Consider the following 10,718-nt stretch of genomic DNA (forward strand, 5'->3'; position numbering starts at 1 on the left):
AGGTTTAGCATCGTAATCGTCCAGTAATCCTTGGATTACCGAAGGCCTCTGAACGGAATAGTATGTTTAGCAGGGGCTGCGGAAGCAAAAATACAAATTTACATCGTCCATAGAGCTGTGCAGACATATATGGAACAGAAAATTAAAACTTTTCATATACATATATGCATACATACAGGCACGAAAAGTACAGTAGCCTTACATCACCCTAGCCATTTATACAAGACTTCAAACGTGTTCAGACTAAACATAAACATTTTTTAAGTAAAAAAGTCCCGTGGACACAAAACTTAACAGATCACAGCAGGGAACCTCTACGGGAGACATGATGGCTGGCTGACACCAAAACTCGCCAGGCGGCATCTCAGGCCTAGTCACGCGCTTGCTCACCTACATACATATAAATAAATAGTGAGCGGAAGCCCAGTGAATAACAATAGAGTAAAGGGTTTTAATGAATAATATCCAGCACGAGTTAGGATTCAAAATTTATATCAGAACATAATCAGGCTTCAAATCAGAAATAGATTCAGATACACACTCATGTTCATACTCAGATTTTGCATAAGATTATACGTGGTACACCCATTAGCTATCATATCAACTTGGTCCAGAGACCCACATGCATAGTTGGTACCAACGACCATAAAGGTCCATATCTTGCGCGCAAGTAGCCATGGTATTGTTACCTCCAGGCGAGGGCCACATGAATATAGGCCTCGGTATTGTTACCTCCGGGCAAGGGCCACGTGAATATAAGCCACAATATTGTTATCCCTGGGCGAGGGCCACGTACAGATTGACCACGGTGTTGTTCTCCCGGGCGAGGGCCACATGAACTAAGGGTGCCACAAATACATTTCAGAAATATGGACATTCATTCATAATTCATAAAATAGCATTTTAGAAAACAGATTGTATCATATCAATCAAAAAATACTTGTAATTAAACATAACTTTACAGAGTTATTACTCACAATTGCCTTTGGGTGCAGATAAACAGAGCAGATTAATCAAGTGATTCGAGGCACGCGACCTACACGAACATACGCACAAACATACACTTGTAATGTACTATCAAATTATACATAACTTGCTTTATTTATTCTTGGCGTGCCTTTAGTCCTTATCCCCATCATAGAGTCTTAAACATGGCCTAGGAATGCCTAGGATGGAAAGATGATGGAAAAATTGTTCTAGGAAACATTTCTCAGATTTGTTGAAAATAAGGTCCACACTCGAGCGTGGATTTCCCCGCTCGAGCGGACATGCAAAAAGTGAGGGTTCGCTCGAGCGTGGCTTTTCCCGCTCGAGCGGACTGCAAAACTCGACAAAAGTACTGGATGCATGAATTTCACGCTCGATGGACGCTCGACCCACGCTTGAGCATGAGACTCAGACCCTTGCTCGAGCTCGGATTCCCTCGCTCGAGCGGACTGCAAAACACATGAACTTCTGGGCATATGCATTTCACGCTCAAGCGTAAGTGCATGTACTCAGAGTGTACGCTCGAGCGTGAAGTCCTCCGCTCGAGCGTGGATCAAAAATCTGGAATTTTCAAATTGATCCTCAAGCACAAAACTGAACCTTTAAAGCTTCAAACTCGATTTTTCTGGGCCAAAACTTGAGAAAATACATGAAGACCCTTAAAACAACATAAATTAAAGATCAATTCAAGAAATCATGGCTCAATGGCTTGCCAAATGTACAAAATTCCAACGCAAACTTTATGAATATGTCATTAATACAACATGCATGAACTCCCTTAAATTCAAACACTCCAAAACATGATCAAACTTGGTAATTTAATGGAAAACAAGATGAATGACCAAAATGTAAGTGAGATGAACACATACATGAAGGAAATCCTTGAAGTCATGCTCAATTTGTGAGAAAATATACATGCATGCATGGTATGACCCATTTCTTCCCAACTCTAGTGCAATTCCTACTTGAATTCACTTAATTCACCAATAATCTTGTAGAATCTAATTCAATTACTCAATTAAGAGTCTAGTCCCTTACCTAGATGCTTGAATCAACAAGGGTTGAAGTTGAAACCTTCTAATCCTCTTCAAATAGCAACAATTCCTAGCAATCCTTTGTTTTAATTTCAATTTATCAAGTCTTGGACCAATTCTCCCTACCCTCTCTCTCTCTCTCTCTCTCTTACGTTTTGCTCAAAAGATAGGATCAATAGTGTCAAAAACATGTATAAGGTATAGAAAATGGTCTTGCAAGGTCCCATTAGTGACACATATGTAAATAACTCAAGTTAAACCAATTAACATTAGTTATCTTGATTTAATCACACCGAATCAAATTTTAATTAAACTTGCCATAAAATCTTATAAATCCCACGCAACACATATATCAAATCAATTTCAGAGTCAGATGCCAATAAGGCCTTCAATTCGCAAATCGAAACTAAAACATGAATAGATCTTTCTACAGTAAACAGATATAAATGCTATTACGCAAGGCACACATGTAAATTAATCCAGGAATTCTCCTTAATTACTGATTAGACATAATTAAGTATAGATTAACGTTAATCAGGGACTGGGGTTGTTACATATTTGGTGATCGTTGATGGAACGATGATGGCAGGATGTGTTGGTCTGGGTGTGTTGGTTGTGTGGGACATGCTCTGTTTTTTGGTGGGTGTTTACATTGTGACAACATGATGTGTGGGTCTGGGTGTGTTGTTTTATTTGTTTTGGTTTGGTATGTGTTTATGTTGGTTATGTGGGACATGCTCTGTTTTTTGTTGGTTGTTTACATTGTGAGAGCAAGATGTGTGGCTTGGATGTGTTGTTTTATTTGTTTTGGGTTGGTGTGTGTTTGATGTTGGTTGTGTGGGAGAACGAACGTGCGTGCAAGGAAGGATATAATTGTCTCACTAAATTAGGCCAAACAAAGGAAATAGGATTAAACGGGAATATATTTCCCTATTAACAGGACTAATGAGAATAATAAAACAATCTTGAGACCAACTGATAAAATTGTTTGTAGGATGGGACTTATGGGTAAATAACCCTACTATGCATATCGTATTTAAAAAATAAAAATTATTTTTAAAAAAAAATGAAAAAGATGATGCGTGTGTGTGTAAGAGCATCTCCAACGGTGAATCAAAAATTTCACCAAATCTGAGTTAAAAAATGGTTATTTCCTGAATTTGATACTTCAGGCTCCAACGGTTCACCTTCACCAAATCTATCCCGGGACAACCGGGTGGTCGACCGGCCGGTTGACCGATTAGGGAAATTTTTTTTTTTTTTTTTTTTTTTTGCGAATTGTCTGAACTTTTTTTGAACTTTCTGAACTTTTTTCGGGACAACCGGGGTGGTCGACCGGCCGGTTGACCGGTTAGGGAAATTTTTTTTTTTTTTTTTTTTTTAACGGTTTGAACTTTTTTTCCTAAACTGTTTGAATCTTTTACTGGTTGACCGGTTGGTCAACCGGCCGGGCAACCGATTGGTTGACCGGTGTACCATTTTCAACGGTCCGTAACAGTGATTTGGTAAAATCTGTGTCTTGATCTCAGTTTGATATCTTGTTTGCTGAATTCTCATTTTGGTATGACTTTGGTGCAACCGTTGGAGCGTGAAAAAGTGGATTTTTCATCAAAATTTAAATCTGATGCTGGGTTTGGTTCACCGTTGGAGATGGTCTAAACGGGGTGGGGGCGAGAGGCCGGAAAAATATCTTGTCGTCTTGCAGTTTTCACAGACTTCCGTCAATTGCCGTTTCTGTGTTTTGGTTTCTCATTTCAAAGTGAGGTCGACTCTTTTGAAAACTCAAAACAAAAACCAGTCACTCTCACTCTCTCTCTCTCTCTCTGTATTCAACCTTCATGTCCTCACAAGTCAAGAATACAATAATAATATCATAATTCTGTGGTCCTGTATTAAATTGGGGACTTTTCTCTTCGTTTCTGTTTATAATGTCAATAATCGTTACTCAATCAACCCAACAACGACAATTCCTAATATGGTTTCAGACCACTCAACAACACCTCCTGCAGGAACAACAGCAGCAGCAGCAGCAGAGGAAGAAGAAGTAGAGGGTTCTAGGGTTTACAATGAAGAAAATGAAGGAGTTGGAGTAGCGGCAGCAGAAGGGCATGAAGCTAGAGGGACATGGAAGCACGCTGCTTTCCACATCGCTACCACCATCGCCACCCCAGCCGCTTACGCTCCCCTCCCTTTCGCCGTCGCTTCTCTCGGTTGGCCCCTCGGTATTTATTTCTAATTTCAACATTTATTTAATCATACAAACATGATAATATATATAGTCTTGATTATTATTATTATTATTGTTATTGTTATTGTTGTTGTTGTTGTTATTTTTAATAAGAAATGTGTAAGAAAAAATTTCTTGATTTGGCTCGTTGATGCTGTGTTTTGTTTCAAATGTTATTATTGTTATTCTTGAAATCACAGACTTACAGCTCCTTTGGATTGGGTGAGTGATTGGGAAGAAAAGTAAAAGAAATATGCATTTTTCTTGATTCATATCAGCTTTTTGTATAAAAATGGGAAAAAAGAAAGGGAAATTTATTTGTCTTGTAACTTTCATTTTGAACCTCTCTAAAAAGTGAAGGGGTGGCTCTAAATGCACTCCAAAATGTTGGTTAGGCACCCCATTTTTTAGGGCACTTCAAGGTCAAATTTGAATTTTTATTTTCTCATTGAATGCTTTAGATAATTCCAATTTTACCCCCATCACCCTCCCAACCCTAACCCTAGCTCCAGCCATCCACTCCGCAGCTCTGGCATCCCTCCAGCAAGCCCACCTCAGCTCCAACCAGTTGTTCTCAACCCCCTCCCAAAGGGGTGGCTCTAAAGAGAGAGAGTGGGGGTGTCCAACCATTTTTTGGGGTGCATTTTGAGCCTCCCGAAATCAGGAGATTAGGAGATAAAAAGAAACCAACAAACTATTTTTTTATATTACCAAAATGACCCTTTAATATAAAAGAAATTTAAAAAATGACACTATAAAAGGTAATTTTGAAAATAGAACATGAAACAATTTTTTTTTTCTTTCTTTTTATCTAGTTTTAACCCAACAAAATATGAGAGAAACCATTCCCAGAGTGAGAGAAAACACATGTTTGTTCTTTTCTTTTATCTCCTAACTTATGTAATTATTTCAAATCTTTTCTCTCCTAGATTCCCAAACGGAGTGTTAGTTATTGGAAGTACAATGATGATATCAGCTTGTTTGGTTTCGTTTTTCTGAAAATAGTTTTCAGAAAATTCTACTTTCTTGTTTTCTGTATTTTTTTATTTTTACAGACTTTTTTTAATATTTTAAACAATTTTTTTTAAAAAAATTTTTAGGCACACTTAACATAAATATACATTAAAGTATAATTATTGTGAAAAAATCTTTTAAAAATTCAATAAATACCAAAAATATATTAAAAAAAATGAAAATTTAGTATGTTTTTCGTATTTTTACGTATTTGTTAATTTTTTAAAATATTTTTTCACAAATTTTTTACTTTTTAGATACATCTAAGTAATGTACATCTAAAAAAGTAAAAAAATGCTTAAAATTTTAAAAATATTCACTAAAAACAAAATACACGAAAAACAAAAAATTCAGTTTTCAAAAAACTTAATCCAGAAAACTCAAATCAAATACACTGATTGGTTTTTCCTAATTTAGGAGTCGCTAGTTTGGTGAGTGCTACGCTTGCTACGTGGTACTCCAGTTTTTTGATCGCGTCTCTATGGGGATGGAATGGGAAGAAGCAAACCACGTACCGACATCTTGCCAGGAGCATCTATGGTTGGTATCATCTTCTTGACTTTATTTTGAAAATTGGACTCTTTTTTCCTTCTATGTATAATTCTCTCAATTAGGATGTTGTTGACCTGTCTTGGGTTGAGTTTGTCAAGTAGAATGTAGCTTGCAATACAGGGATCTCTGCTAAAATTATACCTGCCTCTCAATATACAATGGGAAAGCAATTTCATCTATTTCATTATTCCGATTTAATTGCCGTACTTTCTTTTGAGGATGGAAACAAGAGGAAAATAATAAAAGAAATAGTTTCCCATTGATGTAATCTTGATGTGTTCAGAAATGCTCTATGACACCATAAAAGCTTGATTGATGAACCATGAATCTCTAGTTTGTCTTTTTAACACAATTGATAATATTTGTTATTCAGTGTTGCCACAGTGAGTTATTGGAGGTGTTTGGAAACCCACTTTTGAGGCTAAAATAGTCTCAAACACTAAAAAAGTCAAATAGTCTCAAATACCCTAGACCAATGATTTATATTAAAAAAAAAAATACAAATTGGCGTGGGGCAACCTACACTGTCACGTTGACAGTGTAGGCACAATGTAGGTTTAACATAGGCCCACAGTGTAGGCACATTTGGTAAATGATAATTTGCCCCTTTAGATAAATTTTGAAAAAAGTGAGGATAGGGACAAATTTGTAATTTCAGCCTCAAACATCATTTCAAACACATTTTTCAATACAACAACTCAAATAAAAATCTATCCTAACTTCCCGAACACAAAAACTAAAATAGCCTATTAAAATAGCAAAAAAGCCTCTAAAATAGTCACTTCCCAAACACTCACATTGTTACAATTTTGGTGGCCCAATTTATGGTATGAGACATGAGTTGGGGTATTCCAGCATGTGAGGAATATAAAAATTGTTCTCATGCCTTCCATTAGACCTTGGACCTTTGGCGTATTGGACAAGTAGATTTGTCACCCCTCATCAGAGCTGGTACTATGCAAGAGTTCAAACCATGAAGGGTGCAACCTATTGGTTTAAAATATCCTGGAGTTGTTCTGGTATGGAATGAAATATAGGAATTGATCTCATGCATTCCATTGGACCCAGGTCTTTTGGCATATTGGTCGAGTTCCTATTAGTAAATTAGTAATTAATACAAACTCATGTTCAGATTATCACTTGCATGGCATGTATTTCAATCTTTCATGTAGCTGCATAGATGCTCTTTTCTTTGTTTCATATTGTGATGTGACCGTCCTTAAGTTTGATTTGTAAATGCTCTTGATATTGGTGGAAATAACTTTCTCCCACTCCTTGGGTGTTATGCTTTTTGTTTTGTTTTTTGTTTAATTGAGCTGAATGGATCCAGCACAGGTTACTGGTTAAGCTGAATGTTATGGTCGATTTTCTCTGAATCTTATTGGTTTGCTGCTGCACTTGTAATATAGTTTCAAGTCATATGGTTGCATTTTTTTTCTGTTGTTACTTTGTACTTATGTGTTGACTATAACCATCTTTCCTGACTTTGAAGGAACTTGGGGTTACTGGTCTATTGCATTTTTTCAACAGGTGGCTTCCTTGGGTAATAACATTGCCATTCATATTGCTGCTGGAACTAGCCTTAAGGTTAGTGTATCTGTATGAGACCAGACTTCGTGATCCATTCCAATGAATGGGACCAGTAGTATTTCAGTTTTTTTTTTTTTTAAAAAAAATTTTGGGTAATTTGTGCAGGCAGTATATAAATACTACCACAGAGATGGTACCTTAACCTTGCAGCATTTCATTATTATCTTTGGGGCATTTGAACTTTTTCTCTCTCAGCTCCCGGACATCCATTCACTGAGATGGGTAAATGCACTGTGCACTTTCAGCACATTTGGTTTTGCTGGTACAACCATTGGAGTCACTATATATAATGGTAAGCCTGTTATCCATTTTTGTTATTTTCTTCTCTTTGAGTGCAACCAGAAAGAGTGGTTGATTTTTCCTTTAGTTTCATCAAGCAGACGACTATCGATTTATATATATATATATAAATTGGAAACATTGTTTTGTAGGTAATAAGATTGATAGAAAATCAGTTAGCTACAGTTTAAAAGGAAGCTCGTCATGGAAGATTTTTAGAGCATTCAATGCCCTTGGGGCAATAGCCTTTTCATTTGGAGATGCAATGCTTCCAGAAATACAGGTAAAATTATCATGATCTTTATGAGTGATATTTTATAACCGTGAGTCTTATTTAATTTATGGGTGAATTATATTGACACCCCCTAATGTTTGTCTCCATTACATTAACACCCTTCTAGAAATTACATTCCCGTCTCTGAGGTTAATTAATTGTCGCATTACACATTGCCTGTTGACTTTAGAATGATGTTGGCAAAATAAAATTTTCAAATACCAATTGTATCTCTATTCCTCTGTTTCTCTTCCATCTCTCTCCCCCACTCTCCCTCCATACTACTCACACAGCCCCTCCACCCTTCCTTTTCCATTGCCACCCCTCCATTGCACACCTTTACACTGTGACCACCCCTCTTCTCATCACCACCGCCTCTCTCTACCCAGCCTAACCATTACCACTATCAACTCCACTACTGCCCCATAACCCCACCTCCAAACTTCATAACCACCACCATTGCAAATCAAATCACCACCTCATCAGTTCTTTCATTTCTCTTTACTACACCCATTGCAAATCAAACCAAAACCCTCAAACTGGACCCTCTAAATCCAAACCACGCACAAATCAATATCTGACCCAAAACCAATGTCAAATATCAGTGACAAACCCAAATCAAACTCAAAATAAACCCACAACGCCAATTTTGTCAATGAGAGAGATTGGTGACTCAACACCACCAATTTTGTCTTTGGACAGAAATCAATGAGTACCTTACCCCCATCTGCCACTAATGTTTCGAGGGAGACTCATTGCCACTATGGCTGGATGTTTTCACTTTCAAGGGAGGGGGCTAAGGCCATCAAACCCCCAACATGGCTACTACCATCATAAGGTCTAGAAGGCGGGGCAAGAGCAAGGGTTCACGGTGGACGGTGGGAGGGAGAAGGTAGTGGTGGTGGGAGGCAGGTAATGGTGGATTGTAAAAGGACAAAAAAATTATTCAATAATTGTTGTTAACCACATTAACAGACAAATACTGACGGGAAATCTATGTAATGTTCAAAATGTGGAAGCGGAGTCTGTATTAAACCTAAACCTCTCGAGGGTGTCAGTGTAATTTACCCTTAATTTATTGGTACCTTTAATGGAGTATATGTTTGAAAAGTGCTTTGGTGTTTGTTTAACATAACACTTTATAGAGTTTATACATGCAAATGGTGACAGTTAGTTGAATTGTGACAATTAAATGAACTATAATTGACTGTTATTCAGAGTAGCATGAGGGAACCTGCAAAGAAGAACATGTACAAAGGTGTATCAACAGCTTATGGTATTATTGTTTTGACTTACTGGCAATTAGCTTTTTCTGGCTACTGGGCATTTGGATCAGATGTCCAGCCTTACATTGTGGCTTCTCTTACTATCCCGGAGTGGACAACTGTTATGGCTAATCTTTTTGCTGTGATTCAAATATCGGGATGCTTTCAGGTAGTTTTCAACTTTTCCCCCACAGCCCTTTTGTTTAAATCAATTTTCAAGCTTTTTGAAGTCATGGATTTTGGGTAATTGATGTCACATAAAACGATTTGTGCTTGTCTTGGAAGTTCAATTGATGCTGATGAGAATGGGATATATAGTAATTAGACCATATCCATGTTTTGAAATGAGAATAATACTACTCGTATTGTATTCATGATATTTTTTTTTTTTATTTTTTTTTTTGACATTGGAAATTCTTACCTTTCTTGGCCCAAATTTCACTTAAAAATTCACTGTTACTGCCACTTGTTAGCAATATTTTCTCTCCTAGAATAATTTTTGTGGGTTCTAGATGTGTCATTTTTACCCATATTCATCGAATAAAATTTCTTATTTATTACATCCTTTCTTCGATTAGATATATTGCAGGCCAACATATGCATACTTCGAGGAAAGAATGCTGTCCAGCAAAACAACTAGCCGAGTCCCTTTTCAAAACCATCTCATCAGACTTATTTACACCTCGATCTACATGGTTCTTATAACGCTTGTTGCTGCAGCCATGCCTTTCTTTGGAGATTTTGTTTCCATCTGTGGAGCCGTGGGGTTTACTCCACTGGACTTCGTCTTCCCCGTTTTGGCATATCTGAAAGCAGGCCTAACCCTAAAAAATACAAGACTTCGACATTTGTTGCTGTTTCTTAACCTGGCCATTGTTGCTTGGTTCTCGGTTGTTGCAGTTTTGGGTTGCATTGGTGCAGTTAGGTTCATTGTACGAGATATTAAAACTTACAAGTTCTTCCATGATTTGTAACACCCCAAGTGATGACAGTGTTAGGTGTATAGAAATAGAACACATAAAACATATTGTATATCTGAGATTTTTTTTAAGAATGACTCACATTATATTAAGACTGAATTTCAACCACATAATATATTTTTTTGTGCCATTTCTGTGCATTTAACATTTAGGCCACGTTTGGAAATACTCCCTTTTAACCAAAAAGTCAAAAAGTTATTAAATTACTCAAAAAGTCAACAACTCATACCAAAAAGTCAAAGATTATATTTTCTTTCTATTTTTTGTACATCTTTTCGTAAAAAATTAAAAAGTTATCTTAAACATATTAATTTTTTTTAGCTTATAGTTTAGTCAAATAATCAAAAAGTTACTAAATTAATCTGTTCCTGTTCCCAAACGAGACCTAGTTAGAAGTTTTTTGTATTCTCATCTACTATTTGCTATTTCTCTAGTAAGTGATTGCTCAATGGAATAGTATTCTGCCAAGATAGATTAAAAAAAAGAAAAAGACAAAAAGATAAGATATTTTTAGAG

The 10,718-nt window shown here is 36.7% G+C and overlaps 1 protein-coding gene across 2 annotated transcripts; it reads left to right on the top strand.

Moving 5' to 3' along the window:
• Positions 1-3,676: 3,676 nt before the first annotated feature.
• LOC114322715 (GABA transporter 1) lies at positions 3,677-10,332 on the top strand. 2 transcript variants are annotated; one of them, XM_028270085.2, is made up of 7 exons: positions 3,677-4,243; positions 5,680-5,802; positions 7,307-7,401; positions 7,510-7,696; positions 7,836-7,966; positions 9,176-9,391; positions 9,801-10,332. In XM_028270085.2, the coding sequence occupies exons 1-7, from the start codon at positions 3,997-3,999 to the stop codon at positions 10,194-10,196; spliced, it is 1,395 nt and encodes a 464-aa protein (XP_028125886.2). In that variant the 5' UTR covers positions 3,677-3,996; the 3' UTR covers positions 10,197-10,332. The 2 variants fall into 2 exon arrangements, with proteins under 2 accessions (XP_028125886.2, XP_028125888.2); XM_028270087.2 differs by lacking the exon at positions 5,680-5,802 and having other exon boundaries at positions 3,687-4,243.
• The last annotated feature ends 386 nt before the right edge of the window (positions 10,333-10,718 follow it).

The sequence above is a fragment of the Camellia sinensis genome, chromosome 12, assembly GCF_055761805.1.
Source record: "Camellia sinensis isolate YWXY chromosome 12, ASM5576180v1, whole genome shotgun sequence".
NCBI lineage: Eukaryota > Viridiplantae > Streptophyta > Magnoliopsida > Ericales > Theaceae > Camellia > Camellia sinensis.